Source organism: Lycorma delicatula, chromosome 7 (assembly GCF_047948215.1).
Source record: "Lycorma delicatula isolate Av1 chromosome 7, ASM4794821v1, whole genome shotgun sequence".
Lineage (NCBI taxonomy): Eukaryota > Metazoa > Arthropoda > Insecta > Hemiptera > Fulgoridae > Lycorma > Lycorma delicatula.
The window spans coordinates 79,461,667-79,484,970 of NC_134461.1; the positions used below are offsets into that span (position 1 = coordinate 79,461,667).

The 23,304-nt window shown below is 28.7% G+C and overlaps 1 protein-coding gene across 1 annotated transcript in view; it reads left to right on the top strand.

Annotated features, from left to right (window-relative positions):
• LOC142328318 (uncharacterized) overlaps nucleotides 1-23,304 on the top strand; it is a 212,250-nt gene that overhangs the window by 185,241 nt on the left and 3,705 nt on the right. Inside the window, exon 5 of the mRNA XM_075372024.1 lies at nucleotides 22,771-23,178. Coding sequence (XP_075228139.1) covers nucleotides 22,771-23,178 — 408 coding nt within the window. The remainder of the gene's footprint in view (nucleotides 1-22,770; nucleotides 23,179-23,304) is intronic.

Here is a 23,304-nt window from a genome sequence, read left to right on the forward strand (position 1 = left end):
TACTGGGACACTTCAGCAAAAATATTTTCTTCCAGAAGTAAACTTTTTTTATATAAAGACCACAGATTATCAAAAATGTGTATTTAATATTCACCCCTTCCCCCCCCCCCCCATCAAAATGGCTATATATTTTTCTTTTATTATGTATATCTTGCTTCAGAAAAGAAGTTAATGGGAATATTTTGCATCTATATTTTTTTATATCAATAGGCTTTTAAACCTACACGGATTTGAATACTAGATTCTGGATACCGGTGTTCTTTGGTCTTTGGGTTTCAATTAACTACACATCTCAGGAATGGTCGACCTGAGACTGTACAAGGCTACATTTCATTTGCATTCATACATATCATCCTCATTCATCCTCTGAAGTAATAATACCTTACGGAGGTTCCGGAGACTAAACAGAAAAAAAGGCTTTTAAACCACTATAAAAATTGTTTACCCATCCCATCCCGATGGCCTGTGGTAACAACTTTTCTTTTTTTTAACGAAAAAAATTTATTGAATATAAATGTAGTCTTGTACAGTCTCAGGTGGACCAATTTAAATCCATCTCGCAAGTTACCTATTTAATTTAAAATGTAAATATTGTAATATTTTGATAGCCCTTACTTTTTAGTATTCTTGAAAAAAAAATTAGCTAAAATTTTTAACCCCCTCCTAGAAAATTTGAGCTTTGTTTATTTATAATTATGGCTATATTTATAATCCATAATTTTGATTTTTGTTTTTCAAATTAAAGGAATTATTTTATCATAAAAATATTAACAGAGGTTAAAATAATCGAATTTAAAAACCTATTAGCGTAGCCAGAAAGTTTGTTAAATAAATTAACTAAATTACTTAACCGGCGTGGCCGGGAAAATTATACGATTGTTGGCTTTTTTATTAAATATTTAGACATGTTGAATAAATTAAGTTGTTTTCCCAAATTTTATAATGTCGATATCTTTTTTATAAGATTAACCTTTTTTATATATAAATCTATTTTTATAGTTTATTATTTGTACTTAGAAGCATCTAACTATAGAAACGTAAGCATTAAGTTTATTTATTTATTTTTTTAAAACCAGAAATTTATACAATTTGTTTATTTGCTCTAACTTTATGATATTTTTTCTCGCTACTTAATAATTTTTCATTTAAAAATAAAATTTGATAAAAAAAACGAACCGTTTTTTTTTTCTTTCAATTGATAAATCGTTATAACTTTTCTAGAATATGACCTCAACAATATTTTTTGTGTTTTAAAACAAAATAAAAACATCATCTTTCAATGTTCATTCAGTTTTTTTTTTAAGTTTCTGGAAGCATGAATATGTTTTTTTTAAAAAAACCTTCACAATAATTTTTTTACACTTTCTCTTTACAGACTTTCTTGTTTACGAATACATGTACATTCGTGCACGCACATACACGTAACACATATCACAAACTTACTCTGTAATTTTATTTTGATTGTAAAGACGACTTATTGACCGAACCAGGAACACACCTTCTATCCAATTAACTCAACATATTTATATTAGATTCTTCATCAGTTAAGTTGAATGATTAAAAAGAAAAAATTCTATATTATTAATTTCGTTGTTATTATTATAAATAAATCGAATTTTTTTACGACGTGATTCATTCATCTTTTTATATAATAAAAACCGGTTTGTATTGCATTAAATACTAGTATGTAGGTCGCAACGATCAATTTAATTGAGTTAAGTACTGTTTAGAACGGAACAGGTCAGTTATGTCCTTGGAATAATTATCGGAATACTACACACTATAATACAACCTCTAGGTAAAGGCGTCGTGTTTAGAAGTAATCTAACGATTAAATTACCGGTAGCAAGGACGATATATCTTTTTTCTTTACTTCTTATTTATTATTATCGTTATCTTACGGTTCAATGACTTTAAAATATGTACCCTGTTGTTTATTATTTATTTTTATACCAGTAAATATTTACTTTGTTAATACAGCCTATTTCTATTTTACTTAAGGATCTTATTACTTTCCTCTACAAAACTAATTTTTTATTAATAAATAAATACTTTTTCCAGATCATACTATAATTATACATTATAAAGATTACATCAGGAATGATAAGTGTGACATTCCGCGGATAAAACATAGGAATTGCTTCGAAGAAAAAAAATTATGTTAGAACATCATTATAAAGTATAAAATTATAAATAAAAATTTTATTAGTGTTTATAGAAGTTTTTATAGTCAATATTGATATATAACAATTATAAATTTGCGTAATATTTTTAATAATAGTGTATATTTATACGAAGATAATATAAAATAAACAAAAACATCATACAATAAAATAAAAACACGTTAAAGATGTTAATATCTAAATATTTGAACATGTATTTAAGTAAACGACAATTGAGTACGCAAAAAAGCTATCAAATTGTGTCAGTAAAATAATAACATAATTATAGAAATTCCGCAGCTTGTTTAGTTAGCTAAACAAGCTGTTAAATCTCACGAACACTCTGTGCAAATTGAACACTTTGCCGACGTTTAAAGAAGCTCAAAAACTATCAAAAAAAGAAAGTAATGAACAGCTGGAACAAAAAATGGTTATAGATCAAACCTCAAAAATTCCGTCAAATACGAAAAAGAACTTATCGAAAAAATCCTGTATGCTCATTTTCCAGAAAACAACGTGTCATCACAACTCGATTAAGAATAGGATACGCTGACTTCAGCCACGTACATCTTACTGAAAAAGGATCGAAAATGATATGAATACTGCCAGGATTATTTATCAGTAAAACACATGATCTAAAAGTAATTAAATAATATGACAGATTGTGAAAAAACTCTTAATTATTTGAAGGACTTAAATATTCAGCATTATATATAAGTGTAAATTATAAAAAATTCTAATTAGACATGTATTCTACTTATTACAGCTTTCTGTAATTTAATATTGTATATGTTATCGTAAAAGGCTGAAATTAGTAAATGTGAATATTCTCCGTTGAATGTCGACACATAACAAATACGTCGGTGAAAAACCGAAATATATTGCTTATTCGGACTTTCGCTCGTTTATTTCGACAAACACAGATAAGCCCTGGTGGAAATCGAAACGGTAACTAGTAATTTAAAAAAAAAATCACCCAATACCTGAGGTAAATAGATTACGCGAAACCCTCGTCAAAAAAAGGATGTTTAAATTTAAGCCAAATATAACTTACACTCGTTTCGCTCGTTAACCTCGTCTAATTAACGTTAAATATACAAATTATTTATGTTATTCTCCAACACTGGAAGCGATTAATCAAATTCGCCGCATTCAGTATGCACTGGTGTTGAAAGCTGAATAAAAATATTTTTATAAAAAAAATTGAACAAATGGAAAATCATCTGACCAATTAGTTGTATCGTTATCGTTCATCCATGCAGTTAACATATTCTGTATATCCTGATTGGCCCTTTCAATTTATAAAATTAAAATTTGATTAATTTTTTGTTATAAATGTGGTGAATTTGATTAATTTCCTGCAATGTTGGAGAATATCATATATAAATTGTATATTTAACATTAATTATACGAGGTTTTCGAACCTCGTGAGGGTATGTGAGCGTATGTTTTGTTTAAATTAAATTAAATTTCCTTTTTTTTAAGAGGATTTCTCGTAATCTATTTACCGTAGAGATTGGTATTGGATGGTTTTTTTTTTAATTTCTAGTTATCGTTTCGACCCCCATCAGAGAAGCTTATCGTGTTTGTCGGCATATACTGGCGTAGGTCCGAATAAGTAAATATTTCGGTCTTTCACCGACGTATTTGGTATGTGTCGACATTCACCGTAGAATATCGACATTTGCCAGATATCGGACTTCCACAATAACATATACATGTACCCACTAGATGTCGCTAATGACCATATGGTTGATGCGATATTAAATATATATATAAAATAATAAGTTTCTTTAAAGAAAATATTCTCATTTAATTTTAAATAAATTGATCATAAGGCATTTCAGAACCATTATTAATTAATTCATTAAAAATATAAATTTAATATTAAAAATTCTTTCTTATATACCGATATACATTGCTGGGTGGTACGAAAATAGTTCCATTGTCTAGTTTAATACAAGTGAATGTATATTTTAAAAACAAATAATTTTTTTTTTGTAGCGTTCGTTTAATATCGCTTCAGATGTGAATCATGTTTACATCAACATTGTTTAATTCCAACATTGTATGTTGGAATTAAACGATGTAATAGCCTATTTTGGTATCCTGAAAACTTTTCAGGATATCACTTTACATGTCCCAAGATGTAATAATTATATTTTAGACGGGGTTATACATAGAAATAATAAATATTTAACTATGTTTACAAGCTTAGTGTTTTATTAAGACGTTTCAATACGAAACAATATGGTTTGATCTTGTTTCACAAGAAATAAATTTAGTCATTCCATGAAATCGGTAATTTGTGAATGTATGTATTAATAAATCTCTATATTATCTCCTATCTTGAATAACGTTAAAATAGTATTATATGCGTATAAGGAGAGGGTAAAAAAACCTTTATCTCACTGTGTGTGCGTGTGTGTGTGCGCGCACGCGCGCTCTCTCTCTCTCTGATTATTATGCGTGCTCTTATGTTATTTTAACACGTTTTATATGTAAATATTAATACCAATAGGTCGAATAACCAGATTATATAAAAACTGCCGATATAGTTTTTTTACGCAATAAAAACATGATCAGACCGGACATTTTAAATAAATATCGAAACCAGTTGTCAATTTTAGTATTCAGGAAGTGATAACCTAATACTTTTATTCGGATTTTAATACTAGCTTATGAATATCGGTATTCTTTCATAACTACAAGTCTCAGGCATCGTCGGCCTGAGTCTGTACAAGACTACACCTCACGCAACAAAGGACGCTGCTACCTACGCGCCCCGAATCCAGAAAGCTGCACGGGTTATCTGTTGATTTCCGGATACTCATATGAGAATAATAATAAAACTTTATTACTATTTTAAATTTATTAATAAAAATAAATCTGTAGAGACGTAAGTACAACTGTTCTATATACAAAATGACTTGCAAATTTATTTATTTTTTATATCGTCACGTTAGCTTGAAGCTTTTTCGTAGGACATGGAAACGGAATTTTATAGTGAAGAATGCCATGCCTGACTGAAATTCGAACCCGAGATCTCCGGATGAAAGGCCGATTCCCTGCCGCTCCACCACGGAGTGTTGTCATAGTATATACATTGGCCAATCAAAAAATGTTAAAAATAGGTACAAACAAATAACTGCTATAACTTCTGGATATATGACATATACAACATATAACTGCTATAACTTCTGGATATATGACATATACAACATATAACATAAGACAATATATAACATTAAACTGCTGGAATGGGACACCACGACTAAGGGAAGATCCCTGTACAAGTTTATACGGGATCTGAAGGGATGGTTTGCTTCGAGTTCGTTGTTAAGGGCAACGGGTGCCCAGGTGCTCACCAACCATGTTAATTTGAACCAATATCTGTTTCGGTTCCGCCTAGCAGCTGATAAGCTATGCGTCTGCGGGGAGGTCCAGTCAAATGAACACCGTTTGACTGCCCTGCTCTTGGGGGGTGGGGGCAGAGACCGGGCCGCTCTGGAACTTAAAGATCAAGGAGAAATGCCAAGCAAACCAATAAAACTGCTATAAGTTTGAGTCAGCCAAAAAAATAAGAATATAATGTAATTGATAAGAATAATTTAGATAATAAAAGCTTGTAATACAGGCTATGAGTTCGTGGGGAATATATAAAAACAAAAAAAATCACTCGGTTCAAACTCATAAATGAACAATAAATTTAGAATCTATTAAAATTTTTTTCTGCATTGGCAATAAAAGAAAAAGATTAGTAGAATTTTAATCAGTTCAGGCATACTTAAACCGACAAATTTTGCGTTCTTCTTGTAAATGTATAATTTCCCCCCCCCCCCTCCCACGGACCGGATTCCACAATGAAGCACCACACAGTCCGGGTGTTTCCGTTAATGTATACTTTAATATGTAATACTGCAATGTGATGTTTGTGTTTTTTGTATATAAACTAACCGAAACAAGATGCGGATAATTTACATTCCCTGATGATGCTGATATATTCATGCAGCATAAGGTGTGGGAGAAAATATTTCTATGACAATTATACGTTAAGACAATAAAATATATATATATATATATATATATATACGCGTGTATAAATTGTGGCTGGAAAATTTACAAAACTACTTGATCAATTTTATTGAAATTTGGATATGCTATAATATTGTATCTGAGGTTACGCATGTGAAAATTTGATGATGATTGGTTGAGTCGTTCTTAAGTTATGCTTAATTTAAGGTCGAACAAATTTGAGGTTATGTTGTCTATGTAAGTGTGTATTCTTCATACGCGTTTATGCAGTGAGTCACAATGTGAATGAGTTGAAATTTGATGCCTGTGTGTAGGGTTTACTGTTTAGTCGGACGTATATATGTAATACGTTGTACTATGAAAATTAGTACGTCTCTGACTACGAAATAAGGGTGACTCCGCAGTTCTTGCGCAGAACTCTGCAAGAATTTTTTTTTAAATCAATATTAACTTCTTTTCTGTTATTTAGGTAAAACGTATTTTAAGAATTCACTTATCATTTATTACTGGAATTCAGATTATAGAATTTGTTTACTATTTCTTTTATATTAATTCATATTCTGTTTTATTTTGCAATACCGAGTAATCTTTCTATCTTTCTTTTATTCTGTTCTGAATTACGATCACAGAATGAAAATTCAAGATATTAATTATTATTATTTCAATGAAGTAGGCTATTGTTGACTTGTAGGCTACTATAAATTAAGAGTTTTTGATTGGCAGTTACCGTATTTATGAAGTAGAACTGATAACAGTTCTGCTTTGATGCTCCAATACAAACAAAATAACTAGGTCGACCGCAATAATGTTTTGTGATGTAATAAATAATTCATAATAAGGCTGAAATTTCTTTGATTATATAGTACAGATACACATAAGCTGTTAGATAATCTTTGGTCAATAGATTTTATCGGTTTATTCAAAGGTTTTTACGGAGGGATGAAACATTTTTTTATCTGACTATTCCAAAAAGAGAATGGTGTGTTTTTGTGAATGTTAATGTTCCTATACTTATGAATGGTTGCACTGATTTATATGAAACATGTATCAAATAACTTGTTTTAATCAGGCAAATTATTTTAAGGTATGGCGATTTGATATAAACTAAAGAGCGGATGGCATATGTCATTTTTTACGTGTCAAAAAGCCAAATTCTTTGAAAATTGTCTAATATGTTATCCTTGATTTCACTCTCTCATACACACGATCTTATACACTCGCTTCATGAGCGTAGGATTTTTGGGACCGAAGGGTCTAGCTGAAGCCATTAAATGCTTTTCATTCTTTTGCTTAGATCCGGTAAAAACTATTTTAAAATTAATTTTCAAGTAGTTTTATTAATGAACGCCCCGGGTTTCCTTGTACTTGCCAAAAACATTCTGTAGGATTATACTTCTTGGGAAGATCTAAAGAATTTTGAAATTTCCTTTTAATTTCGTATGGTGAGGAACTAAAAATTTCCCTACAGTTTTTTGCTCCAAGGTCTTATGAATCAGAATTTATGTCAGTATATGAATGAATGAAACATGTTTTGTTTTTGTGTTGAATATTTGGAAATTCTTTAAAAAAATTTTAATTCGATAGTGAAGTAGTAAATGAAAACAAAAAGTTGTTAATAGAATGAAAAAAGGATTATTTAATTATTGATTTTACAATATTCTTAAGAAATTCGATCACAGATTTTTTTTGTAGTTTATCAAATATATAGAAAATTTCTTTCAAAAATCCCTCTGAAAATTTCATTCACTCATAATGTTCTGCCGTTAGGGCAGGTCCTGTCACGGCTACTGCTCTCCACCTTTTTTTTTAACCTCCGGAACAACCGTTAGGTATTTCTTCAGAGGATGAGATGAATGGCAATTTTTGTAGCGTGTGAAAATACCATGCCTGACCGGGATTCAAACCCGGGACCTCGGTATGAAAGGCCGAGACATTACCACTCGCACCACGGAGGCCGGCGCTGCTCTCCAGCTTATTCTATCCTCTGCTAACCTCTTTGTTTCCGCGTATTTTCCCTTTTCCATGATCCCATCCATCATTTGAAATCTCTTCCTTTCCTTCCAATCACAAAATCATCTATCGCATCCACTTTTCCTGTTATCGCCGACTCTCCTTAATACTTCATTTGTTGCATGGTCTTACCATCTGAAATTTATCATTCTGCACCACGCCCGAATCTCAAAAGCTTCAATTCGTTTTCTGTCTGCCTCTCTTATCGTCTACGTTTCAGCTCCACAGAGCATCATACTCTAAATAAAACATTTCATTAGTCTCTTCCTTAACTCTAAGTTTAACTTTCCACACAGTAGTCTTCCCTTCTTATTAAATGCCTGCTTACTTCTTGGTATTCGTAATTTCTGCTTTGCAAGTCAGCTCATCGGTTATAAAGCTCCCTAAGTACTGAAATTTCTTCACCTGCTCTAAAACTTCATTTCCTATCTTAATCTCAATCCTCTTCTCTTTTCCACCTGATACCATACATTTTGTCTTCTTTTTGTTGAGCCTCATATCCTCACTTTTGCAAGCTTCATTTATGTCATCAAGGATTTCATTTAATTTACTTTGGCTCTCTGTCTGTACTGCCATGTCATCAGCAAAATGTTTACATTTTTTTATTCTTGTCCCATCTTTATTCCTCTTTTCCCATTCAGACAGCATCAGGGTTGGTGATGTAGCTTCCCTGCCTTACATCTCTTGCAATCCCTATTCTTCCTGTCATTTCGTCTCCTACCCTCACTTTTATTCTCTGGTCAGGAGCTTCTCTTCCCACTCAACTCTATTCTTTTCCAAAATTAGCAATAATTTATCCCATTTAACTCTGTCAAACACCTTTTCTAGGTCGACAAATGCAACATACACTTTCCGCTTCCTTTCAATGTATTTCTCACCTATTACTCTTAGCAGGCCTATAATGTCCCTTGTTCTAACACCTCTTCTAAATCTATATTTGTCTTCCTCATTAATGCCATCCAGTTTATTGTAAATCCTCTTATTTAGAACTCTTAATTGTGCCTTATCTGCATGTGTAATTAGGCTAATCATTTTAGGTTCTTCACAGTTCTTTATATCTTTTCATTATCTATTAGTACCATTATTGTATTCCAGAAGTCCTTCAGCCACTTTCCTTCTTCAAGTATTCCATTGCTTAGATCTAGTAACTACAATTCTCCTGTCTCTCCTATTGCTTTGAACAGTTCAATTGGTATTTCATCACATCCATTGGTTTTCCCTTTTCTCATCATTTTAATTGTCTCTGAAGATGATGATTTAAAATTAATGACGTTTTAAAAGCAACAAAAAATGTTCAATAATCTTAAACCACTATAATGTTTTGTAAGTAATAACAAACATCTTTAAAATAAAAATAATAAATATGTAAAATACATTTTTCGTAAACTTTTTTCAGATATTGATATTTCGGGCCAATCTGAATGCAAATTCTAGTTTGCGTGATCGTTCATTTGTTTAGAGATATTAGACGTGATAGTTTCCCCGAGATACTTGAATTTGCTGACTAGAGATTTTATTATTGTTGATTCAATAATACTTTTGGGAGAATCTTTAATGCTTGTAATGAATTGTGTTTTTTTTTATAAGGAAACTCGGAGGCCAGATTTGGCTGCGATTCTTTGAAAGATTTCGAGTTTTCGGGCTGCGGTTTCTATGTTTTCAGACTGTAGAACGATATCTAATGTAAAAGAGCAACAGTTTATGTTGATATTCTGCTTTTTTTATCCCAGATGAATTCGGTTGAGGAGTTTCAGGTTAGACTTCTTCGTTTATCCATTCCCTGATGATCCTATCAAGAATGCTGTTGAAAAGGAGAGGTGACAATCCTGCCGAAGTCCATTTTTATCTCGAAGGATTTACGGATTTCTGCCGTGAATTTCACTCTAGATGTTGTGTCGGCTAGGATTTTTTTAATGAGATGAATTAAAAATTCGTAGAAAAATCTTAAATATAAAAAATTATTTTTGTGTTTATATTTTTGTCTTATTTTCAAAACAATTTTGTTAATTTCTCTTTAAAAATTTATTACTTGCATTTGCTGAACGTTTTTATTATCATTTGACCAAAACGTTCTCCACAAAAATAACTTTTCACCTAGGAGCTCGTTTCATTAAAAAAAAATAAAATCAGTTATATCGTTGAATGTATTCTCAAAATAAGTTCCTGCAGTTAAAAATTAAAAAGAAAAGCTCTTTTTCAGTGGTTTTTCGTGTGTATCTTCTATTAAATTCAATATTTTATAAGTATAAAGTAATGTACGGTATAAAGTAAAAAAACGGTAGTTTAGATTATTCGTAATAACAAGATTAAAGTTATAAAGCAATTCTTTGTAGAAATTATAAAGAATATAAAATTTCGTTTAATTTTACTCTTAAATTAGATTTGATAATTTGTAATAAACTGGCAAAAATGTGGAAAAAATTTCGATATAAAAATACTCAACCTGTGACTTTTATTCTAATATTTAACGTTTAATTCTGATGACAGACGTTTACATTCTCTTCTCTTACATAGACCTTATATTACGTATTATAATAATCGCAATTTAATTTAATATTATCTGACATTACGATATAAACATGATAAAAGATAACATGCATCATTGCATTGTATATTCTATGATTATTTATAATCGTACATAACTTTGTGGTATGTATGCCGATAATAGTTGATTTACTCAACTTTCTTTCTTATTTATTTCCCATCTAATATTGTAATAATGTCGACACGATACTAAACTAAGTTAGTTACATTGTACGCTAAGTTTTTATGTAATCTACGTAATATTTTTTTAATATCGGTGATGTTTTCTTGATGCATAATAAATATATTTCTTTTTTATTTTACCAGTACCATCTTGATCTCGACCTTCTGCTCAGTTATATTGTTATTCCATTCACCTACTTAACGATGAATGAATAAATAATATCTGCGTGAATAATGATGATGATATTTTTGTATAAATATTTTTTTTATATTAAGAATTAACAAAACAAAAATAAACGCATATTTGTGGTATCTTTTCATAATATCTCAATAAAATTTTTATTATTTTGTAATACTTTTGATGCGATATTCTTTTTCTCTCTTTTTAATATCTATAATTATATATTTTTCTGTTATTTGTTATTCAAGTTTTATTGTTTAGATCACAGCTGTAATAAGGATAGAGGGTGAGGAATCACATTCTTCTATACATTAAAAAAAACTGAAAAAATTATTTTCAAATTTCATAAAATAAATAAATGAAAAGATATTTCAATTATAAAAAACCCTTAATTTTAGCCTTAATAATTTATACGTTCTAAATGCCCTTAAAATCTTGGTTGATTACGTCTGAGATAAAATTTGTCTGTGTTTTCCCGCGTGTATCCTCATATTATTTAATTTCTTTAAGATTAATAATAAACAAATTGTGTTTTGTAAATAATTGTTTGATTAGTTATCTATTATTGAAATTTCTTAATCAGAATATGTTACTGAAATTAAAAAAAATTACGTAATAATAAAAATTAACGTCAGTTCTTTAAAATGATGGTGATTTTTATCCGGTGAGTAACTTAAAAAACCGCTACAGGTGCGACAAGTAACATTCTATGAATAAAATATTTATTATATTCTATCTTCATTAGCAAAAATTTGCATATATATCGTATTCTAAAAAAAAGCTGTTCGAAGTAAGCGCTCTGTGGACTGATGCACTTTTATGGTCGAGTGAGTCACACATATTGAGAGCCACAGAGTCACTTGACGCAAAACGTTTTTATCAATGCCATCAAATCTTGTTAGCTGTTCGCCTTCAGTTCGTCAATAATGTGGGGATTTTATTAAAAAGCCCCAAAGGAAAATTTCAACTAGACCAGTCTGAGACCACCGCCTTCTGTTGACAGTTCGTTCTTCTGTAATAGCCTTACGAACGCGTGCTAGTGAATCCTTTAATATATAATACATTCTTCCGTCTTTTTCACTATCTGTTAAATGAGAGTAGAATTCTTTGAAAATTGCACGATAACTTGTGTATTGATATTTCTATCAAAAAGTATTGGCCGCACTATGCGATTATAAAAAGCAGCAGATGATATGCCAATTTTCTCATCGTGAAGTGGACGCTCAACATTCAGTACGGATTTTCAGTGATCCAATATCTGGTGTGCGAATTAACATGCCCGCATAAATGAAACCGAGTTTATCTGGCATGAAATACAGCATCTATCCTTCTACAATTTTTTTGAGAACACATTCGCAATAATTAAGATGTTTCGGTTGGCCGTTCTCTTAAATCTCGAAGAATTTTACGGTAAGATGTATAAGTTACACCGATTTTTTGTGATAATTTACTTTAAACCGGTGATGGTGATTTATTTTGGACCGGTATAAGTTCTTTGAATATTGAATATGACCTCGAATCCTAACGGAAGGTTGCCTATTTCGTTTTACGATTGAAACCGAACCTATTGTACGAAACTTTTTAACCGAATAATATATATACTACCTTTTTGCTGGGATATTGGCATTCGGATAGTTTTCCGAGAATATCTGACGCGTTTCTTAAATGGATTCAGAACGCTCATAAACTTCGTCTACATCAACCCTTTTTTCGATCGAATAAAGTATTCTAGAAAATAAACACAAGTGCAAAGAACGAAACTGTACTGTTCTTTAGTATGGACAGTTTACAATTAACAATAAGTGAGAGTAGTTTTATATATATAACCAATAGTGGCGCTAGTAGTATTAGCAGCCTTAAAGATGACATTCCAATAACTGGAGTTCCAGCCGGCACGGTCGCTCACCCCGGATTTTTCTTGAATTTTCTTTTGAACTGAGTTTTAGATATGCAGGTTCTATAAAATAAATAAGTTATAAACTATTCAAATATGCTTCCCTAAATATCCTGGTTCAGATAGTTACTTTAAAAAATCAAAGAAATCAATTGTTAAAAATAATTACAACTGATAATCAAAAATAATTATTTTTGATTATTCTGATACAAAATAATTACTAAGTTGTAATCTAAACAATAATATCATTTTGATTTTTTTAGATGAAAGATTTATTTAGTGTAATATTTTGAACTGATTGAAATATTGGATCTATATTGACATCCTAGTTTTACAAACTTATACATATTCTAAAAAAAAATAACCTAAAATTATAGTGATAAATTATTATAAATAATTGAATTATTATTAAATTTAATTTAATTATTATTATTAGTTAAAAATGTAATACACTTTATGATCAAACTCCTAAATCTAAATTACAAAAGCATTCAACAGTCTGTAATTATTTTCACAATATTTTTTATTTCTGTTACGATTATTATAATTAATTTGAGTGTTATATTTTCTCCCCTTCCTAGCATTATCACTGCAACATTTGTAGTTGACACATTTCAGAATGCCCTCATTCTCAAAACTACTTTTAGCAATGAGACTTCCCGAGTTGGAATCGCCAAATAAATAGCTATGTTAAGCTCCTCCCCCCCCCCCAATCAATACTGTCATGTCCTCTTCTGTTTGTCACTCCCACTCTAACAGTTATACACTTTCTTGAAATTGATCCTCCTAGTTCTTTATTTTAATAATTTAACATTTTTTAATTATTTATTATTTAAACATTTTTAGATTTTAGAAAACATGGAAATATTCATTCTAAAAATTAAAAGGACAGGATATAATTAATGAACAAATAAACACTTAATCTGATATAATGTTTAAAAACCTAAAATTGTTAATAAAAAAAAATAATGTAAGATTTAAAGACTTGATTATTGATTTTAAAACATTCCAAAGAAATCCAATAACAATTATTTTTTATATTTTGCCAGACATTTAGAAAATTTCTTTAAAAATCCCTCTGAAGATGATGATTTGAAGTGAATGAATTGTGAGAAAAAACAAAAATTGTTCAATAATCTTATATTAGTTTTGATATATATTTAAACCAAAGGGAGATAGAGAAAAAGAAACAAAAACATATATTTCAATTTTAAGAGGTGGGGGTTGATTTTTTGAAAATAGTTTTTTTTTTTATTATTTATACTCTTACATTTTTATTTAACCAATTTTCTTTAATAAAGTTTTCTCTAAAATCCCTCTGAAAGAAAATTAAAAATATTTTTTTTAAATATTTTTAATTTTTTTTGCAATATCCCTCCCATCCCTTTAACAAAATTTTAAAAAATTGATGACTGTACATAGAAATACTTGGGCCAAATTTGGAAAATAATTGATTTGGTCAATCATGAGATATAAGGCTAAAAAAATGTGCATTAACATATGTATGTACCTATGAAAATAGGAAACATATGTAAATAGGAAAATTAAACCTTTAGATACCTTTAAACATGTAAACATATGTTCACTTGTATTTGCAAAATAAAACACAATACGCCACTTTTGACATGAACACCATACTTTCTCCTGTAATATAGCTATTCTATTCACCAGCTATATTCACCAGGAAAGTAAAAATTATTTCTCTAAGCTTTTTCTTAGATTATTTTACAATATCAAGGTGTTATAATTGGCACATCTTTCATCTATTATAAATTACACTTTATATAATATTTATAACCATTTTCCTTCACTGAGTAAGCAATGTAAGTCCAGAGATTAGCAAGTTCAAAAAAGAATAAGACAGCCTTCTTTTTATATAGGTAAAAGAAGGTGCATTTTACAAAGAAATATGAAGTATAGTATAAGACAACGAATGTAGATTAATCTAATCATACATTTGTGATAAATAAAATTACATATGAGAAGTTGAAAGTACGACTTGTAAAACGTTCAAGGTTACTTCCATGCTTTTGTTTTCTGTAATAATAAATAAAATGATGTAAACAAAAACAGTATTTCATATTACACTCATTGACTTAATTCTTTTAGTTTGATACTATTATTCTTACTACATTAACTATAGAATATTCATTTATAATTTATTATAAATTCTTGCAAGAATAATAATTTTCTTTATATTATATTTTTCATTATTTAGTCAGTGCTACTACGTATTTATTGTTCCAAGCAATTACTTTAAGGTTGATTTCAAAAGTACTTTTTCAAACAGTAATACCATTGTATTTGTAATTAGGTGAGAAAATCACAAGTTTCTGACAGATTAATTTTTTTATTTAGTCACACAATTCATGTCCATTCCAATCACTGGTATTGTAATAAAATAGTATTTGCGTAGTAGTAACAAAAACCATAGCCGTAGCCGTAGTAGTAACAAAAACCGTAATTTTACTATAAAATTTTAATGATTAAATTAATTGAATAATGGCTTTTATAACATGGTATTTAAAAGTAATGCTTTAAAAGATAACTATATAAAAATATTAATTAATAAATTTTGTTATTTTATTATTCATATTTGTTATTTCATTATGTATACTGGAGTTTATTACCACACGATTGCAATATAGTCAATGTTTTTGAAACATATTGACTACTTTCAGTTTTTTCTGAGATTTAAATCAATTCCAGTTAATATTTTTCACGTAATTTTAATCAAAATCATAAATAAACTAAAAGTTTAGTTAAGTTTTGTTTTTAAATTAAGTTTAGAAAAAAAATTGTTTTATTTGTCAAATTTTAACTTTCTTTAATGTAATAACACATTTATTCCAACTGTTCAATTATCACGATGAATAAATACATCTGAAGTATATGTATTTTTCTCTTATTTTTTAAAATCACACAAAAGTAACCCTGATCTGTTATTTAATTCTGCATTGATAAGATCAGTACTCTTAGAATTGCATTGCATTGGATTATCAATCTGGATCTTGATCAAATCTTGCATTTTGTCACTCCATATTTTCCATATTATTTACATTAGACATCTCTCATAAATTGGGATGGTCTATCCAATCCTGGTAAAGGCAGTTACTTTTATACGGATTTGAATACTAGATCGTGAATACTGGTGCTCTTTGGCGGTTGGGTTTCAATTAACCACACATCTTAGGAATGGTCGACCTGAGACTGTACAAGACTACAGTTCATTTACACTCATGCATATCCTACAGAAAAAGAAAAAAAAGGGATGGTCTACCCAAATAAGCAGTTATCAATGCCAACATCTTGTTTTGTTGAATTACTTATTTTAACAAAAATGTTTAGCTGCAGGAAAATTTTATGAAATATGTTATTTTTATATTGCATTCTAGTAGTTTCTATAAAAAATAATAATGAAACTTATTTTTATACTGGTTATTATCAGTAAAATGGAAAATTAAACCTTTAGATTTATTGATCTCATTGACAACTGATTTTCTGAAATTTTTTTTCGTTCTAAAATGATTGAGTAAAAAACATATTTTCATAAATAATTTTCCTATCTCTGTGGCAAAGTGGTAGCATATTGGCCTTTCATCCCAGGGTCCTGGGTTCAGATCCCATTCAGGCATGACATTTTTCAAATGCTACAAAATTCCATTTCTATATTTTCATGTACAAGCTTTTCAAAATTATGGAGTTAATTCATCAAGCAAAAAAAAAAAACCACACAGTCTTAACTACATTCTTTCTACAAATCTAATTAATTACATATCACTCTACATTTCCAAAAGATTGTATGGCAACTTATCTGTTGTAACTAATAAAGTTTATTGGATAAGTCGGTTTAAAAGGGTGATCGATTTCATCATTTGGTATCATCGAATCATTTTAATTTACATAAAATTAAATGAATGTTTTAAGAAATAAATCCATTTTAATTATACATTATCTGTTTCCTTATAAAAATGATCTCAAACGATTTTTATAATGTCTTAATGAATAGGAAAAAATTACTAGTTTAAAGATAGCCAATTCATTTCTATTGTTAATTGGCTGAATAAGATAAAATTGATACCTCTTCTTTAATTTTGGTTAAATTTGGTCAATTAAATTTTTTATCTATAAACTTGCCTACAGGTTTTTATGTATATCTTTCCATTTTAAAAGATAAAATAAATTTCAATTGTTTGTTCATCAGATTCATTGCAACATTCTACACCAATAAAAAAACAATTACTTCAATTAGACATAAATTACTGAAATAATTTTAAAATATGTTATATTTTTGTTGTCTTACATCAGTTTTATTATTGAAGTAACTAATCCATTTTTTTTAAGTAGCATTTTAATAACAATAATCCAACAACAAAGTTGAAATACTCTCCTGGTATTAGTTATTTATTTTTATGTGGTACAAAAATAATTACGCGTGAAAAAATATACCTAAGATTTATTTTTTGGAGTATGGGTAATCTATGATGAAGTTTTATTATAAAATAAACATTATATGTTTAAATAAATCAAAAAACAGAACTTTTAATTCAAAAAATTGGTATTATTTTTATTTTTTCTGCTTTCCCATGTCCAAAATCACCTTCCAAGATTTTTTTTTGATTTTTCTGCATTTACTATGTTAAATGGAAAACAAAAAATTCTACTAAAAAATATACAAGCAAAAAAAGGTAACTAAGATTTTTTTTGGGTGGGGGAGTTAACCCACCGGGTTGGTCTAGTGGTGAATGCATCTTCCCAAATCAGCTGATTTGGAAGTCAACAGTTCCAGCCTAGCAAGTCCTAGCAAAGTCAGTTATTTTTACACAGATTTGAATACTAGATCATGGACGCTGGTGTTCTTTGGTAGTTGGGTTTTTCAATTAACCACACATCTCAAGAATGGTCAAACTGAGAATGTACCAAGACTAAACTTCATTTACACTCATAAATATCATCCTCATTCATCCACTGAAGTATTATCTGAACGGTAGGTAATTACCGAAGGCTAAACATGAAAAAGAAGGGGGGATGAATTATGATGAAACTTTATTGTAATATTATTATTAAAAGTTTATTATTTAAGGTTTTAATAATATTACAAATAACATTATAAAAATTTTTAATAAACCCAAAAAAGTTTTTAAAATTAAAAAAATTTATATTTTTAAAGTTTGATCGGTTCCACCCCAATATTGCCCCCAAAGTATGTTGGTCACTTGGGCTACTACTGTGTCTAGGAAGACATTACAAAATGTTTAATTAAAGATATGGAATAAATAAAAACATAGCATTTTTCGATTTTTGGGGAAGGTGAAACTTTGAGGAATTTTTTTTTTTTTAAGTGGTTAAGATAAGCTTAAATGCATATACTGAGGAACTTAATATAAAGTTAGGGTTAAGTTTGCAAAATTTTGAGAAAATTGATCCCCAATTTGTCAAATGTATCCCATTTTAACAGAGGACTATAATTAAGATATTAAGATTTATATAGACATTCAGTTACAACAATCAATAACAGAAAATTATTAATTAAATTTAGATTTAAATAACAGAACTATTATTTAAATATGTTATATTTATAATATATTAGATTTAAATCAATTAATTTTTTTTTTTTATAAAATATTTTATTTTTATTGATTTCCTTCAATTTTACACTTAAAAATTAATTCATTTGATTTGTAGTTCTAAACCAAAATACTTATATATCATTTATTAGCTGGACTCTACATTTATTTCTCCCCCCCTCCACCTTTAAAGCAGTTGTATATTGAGATTTTTAAAAAGAAATTTATATTTAGAGGTATTATGAAAACTTTATTTATACAAAATAATCAAACTATAAAAGATTTCAATTAATTTTCACAATGCATAAACAGTTTTGAAGTAGACTTCAAAATAATAAAATTTCAAATTTTTTATTTAATTTTTGTTCATGATTTGTTTTATGTATTAAAAGAAAACAAGATCATACAAACAATCAAGATTCACATTTTCACAAATTTTGATCTTTGATTTCCACAAATCATGATCTTGTTTATAAAATGCCAGTTTATAAAATGCCAGTTATTTTGTTCACAGAATTTAAATCTACGTAGAAGTTAACCATTTTTTTTTTTTTAAATTGTAAATTTTTTACTAATAATATAAAATTCCTCTTTTTTTGTTATCTCATTGAATGATGTTTTTCATGGCATCTTTAAAATAATTACATTCATATTTGTAACAGATGAAGTAACTGAACAGATGTACAATGAAAAACATTGTTTCTAATATTGATTTTCTTTAATGATCTTTGGAAGTTGATGTATGATACAGATTATGCAGAAAAGAAGTACAAAAAATAAATATTTACTGCTTGAGTATTATGCAAATTATTGACCTTCAAGATCAGCTAATGCAATGAAACTGGTTTTATTTATTATCTCAAGAATTTATTGATTTATCAATAAACACTTGTCTTTGCGTTAAGTAAATTAATATATTATAATAGTAATATAAGGGAAAATTGAAAAAAATAGTAAATGTACATTTTTTTAATTTAAATTTAATTTACAAATGTATATTTAAGATTTTTGAATTATTGAGGATGATCTGTTATGGTTTTTGTTTTGTTTTACTTATTTAAAACACACACAATTTAAAAAAAAATTATTTACATATGTCAAATATTTTAATTATTTCATGGCATCATTTATTCTATAATAATTGATATCTACATTAAAATCATAAACTTTATCAACTGTCAAAAGAAACATCTTTTCTTTATCTTAATTTAAAAAAAAAAAAAAAAATAGATCTTTTGTATAAATTCTCATTTATTCAGGTCATTCACACTTTTATTAAGGTTATAAAATTCGTTGATTTTCTATTTTATAACTTTACAAATACTATTACAATAATTTTTATAATAATTTCAATTTTCATAATTACATTTTTTTAATACTATTACAATAATTTTTACTTTCCCGTCTGGCGCTATTGCAGAGCTACAGTTTTAGAAGGGAAAGTATTGTAATTGGTCCAATTTGAGCATATGCAGTTTTCATCAGATCATCACGTTTCGACTACTAAGGAACCCAAAAACCAGATGGAAATTTTCCAGATATTCATATGTATGTGTGTATGTTCAGTGCCGCCCTCTAAATCATCTTACATCTCTAGAACTACTGAACCGATTTTGACTAAACTTGGTCAGATTACTTCTACATGTGGGACATTGATGCCGTTAAATTTTCAGCTTAAAAGGTTAAGGGGGTGAGGTGTAGAGCAAGGTTACCCTCAGTATCTCAAAATTTCGCCTAATTAAGGTCTTATTTTTCTTAGGCACATTCATTAACAATTAAAAAATAATAGTATTTTTAAAAAATAAACTAAATTGCACCCCAACCCAAAAAATGCTTTAAATAAACTAATTGCTAAGTGGGTATACTCCATCAATAGTATCTTCTCCCACCACAAGGAGAGCTAGTGTAGCACTGATGTACAGCTGCTGTAGTAATTTGGTATGTAGTGATGTCACAGGTGAGTGGTAGAATTAATGAATAATTTTTTTAAATATAAAAAAGTATTTTAAGTGGCCACACCCATGCGAATGAAATACAGTATTCACGCATGCTTTAAGTAGAATCATTGGATTATATTAACAAAAAATATTACATTTAAATAAAATGATAAATATTTTTAATTAAGTTGTGTGTAAGCCGTGCATCAGAAAAAAGCTGCATGACGGGAAAGTTTTACAGCTGTGTTGTTAGCTTTTTCTATAATGTAATTACCAATTATTTATTATTTTTAAAGGAATTTGTATGTTCAGCTCAGTTTAGTGGATAGTTTGATAGTCTTGTCTGTAAATATTTTGTGAAACATAAATTAAAAGTAATTTAGTAAACCGAGTGGTTTACTACCTGACTGCTTAAACCACTAGGTTTGAGCAATTAGCAATGTGTTAATAACTGTAAGTGTACACTTATGAGTAATTTTAGTACTTTATTGAAAACAGGTGAATAAATGATTACTAAAATCAAATAACAACTGAATGAATATAGTTCCATTTGGAAAATTTAAGTTAATTACCAGGACATTGTTACTAAGTTGTAGTATTTTTAGTACTGACTAACAACATGAAGAACATGTTCTGATAGGATTTGATTATCTGGTTTTATAAATGTACATTGTATCTACCGACTATGAATTTCAGTTTTATGATTCTGCTTTAAGTGAAAAAAAATGTGGTTATTCAAACCCCAGATGTGTTCTCAAGAAGTGATAATGACACTACATGCTGAGCTAAAAAAAAAAAAAATGTATAAAACAATGTTTGTTAGTTAACAAAAAATTTAGTGTATTGGAGAAGAGGATAAATTATTTTCAATAGTAGAAGTAACATATTAAAAAAACTCTTGCATTAGAAAAACAGGTTGGGCATAAAGTTTTTCAAAGTTATTGAATTAGATGAAAACTATCATCATAAAGAAGCTGATGTGAAAGTAATAAACGTGTGTCAAATTAAATCAGTGGGGTAAAAGAACTCTTCTAAATATTGAGTAACAAGGAAATTCAAATATCATTGCAGGGCTCCAAGAAGATTATCAGCTGCCTTGAAGGGAACTAATTTATCATGACAATATCAACAACAAATTAAAAGCTAAGTAGTGATATGATCATGATCATATTTCAGGACGGACAAGAAACCATGGTACATTGTCGTACAAATTAAATTAGTAATTAATTCTTATTTTTATGTCCTTATAATTGCTTACAGCAATAAAATTTGAATCATGTATACTTTATTAAGTCATATTACTTACATTCCACACTTATTTACTCACATAAGAGAGAATATTATTTGATTTTTATTACATATTTAATTTATAAATTTTATTAGCTTATAATTTACATATAGCAGAGCCGTTGTACAAAGTACTTTTTCCTCTACTTATAGCCATACATCTACTCCCCTCTGCAAGCACCTTGCTATAACTGCTTAGCTATAGCATGTTATAAACATTCTATAACTACAACAAGGATTTTCTAAATAACTATTGATATAAACAATAGAAAGCAACAAATTAGTTAGATTTTTTTTATATATCACTGGTAATCATCTTGTAGCATGATACTTATAAATAATGAATATTGATTTTGCATTTATAATTTACTTGTAATGTTGAAGAGATGCCATGAAATATACAGTAACTATTCCATCTGTAGATGTTGATTTAATATCAACAGCAGTCAATTATTTATATTATAGCCAACACTGCTGGGAATTGTTTAAAAATAATCAGTGCTATCAGCTGGTCAAGTATAACACAACTATTTTATTTAGTGTATTTTAGATTAATTTTCGGTTTTACTTATATAAAAAAAAATTCTCTTAGAGCATGTATTTCTTATATACAGCTTATTTAAAAAAGAAAATAAGCTGTAGTAATAAGCTAATGTAATAAGCTGTATAAAAAAATAAACTGTTTAAATAGAATTTTAAATGATTTAATAGTAATTTAGACTTTTTACTTAGCTATATATTACATATATATACATCTTATTATATAACATCTTAGCTGTGTAGCTGGATTAATAAACCAGATGAGTTTTACAGTTTGTCCATTTAAATATCATAACACTAAAACTAGTTGGAATTAATAAATGATCCGAAAGAATCTAATAATTAAAAGTCATAATTGTTTTGTTATTTGGAGACTGAATTCTTGAGAAGTTAATTTTGTGATTTCTCTCAAAAAAAAAAAGAATCTAATACTGTACTCGTCTGTTTCTAGGTATTCCATATCTGTGATGGCGGTAGGAAGATCTCATTTCTTTGCCCAAATGGAACAATCTTTCGACAGTCACATCTCATTTGTGATTGGTGGTTTAGAGTCGACTGTGGAAAATCTGTTGAATTGTATGATGAGAGTGCTGAACAGCTAGCGGCAGATCAGCGAATATACAAAGCGAGGGCAGAAGCTATAGCCAAAGCGATGCAAAAAGTAGGTTCATCCAGCGAGACAGGACATGTAGAACCATCTCGTGTTGCTTTACTTCCTCATAGTGGTGAACGCTCAAATTTCAGATCAGTATCTTCTTCCTCATCTAATGAACAAAGTTTTGAAGATTATAAAAAGAATAGTAATTCTTTTGAACATCATAGAAAGAGTCAACGGCCATCCCATAGCAGAAGTACGACAATCAGACCATCAAGTAGTACACAGAATTATCCACAATTCAACTCTAAATTCAATCAACCAAACCATCACCATCGTATCACCAAACCATCAAGCACCACGCCGAATTACCCACAGTTCAATCCCAAA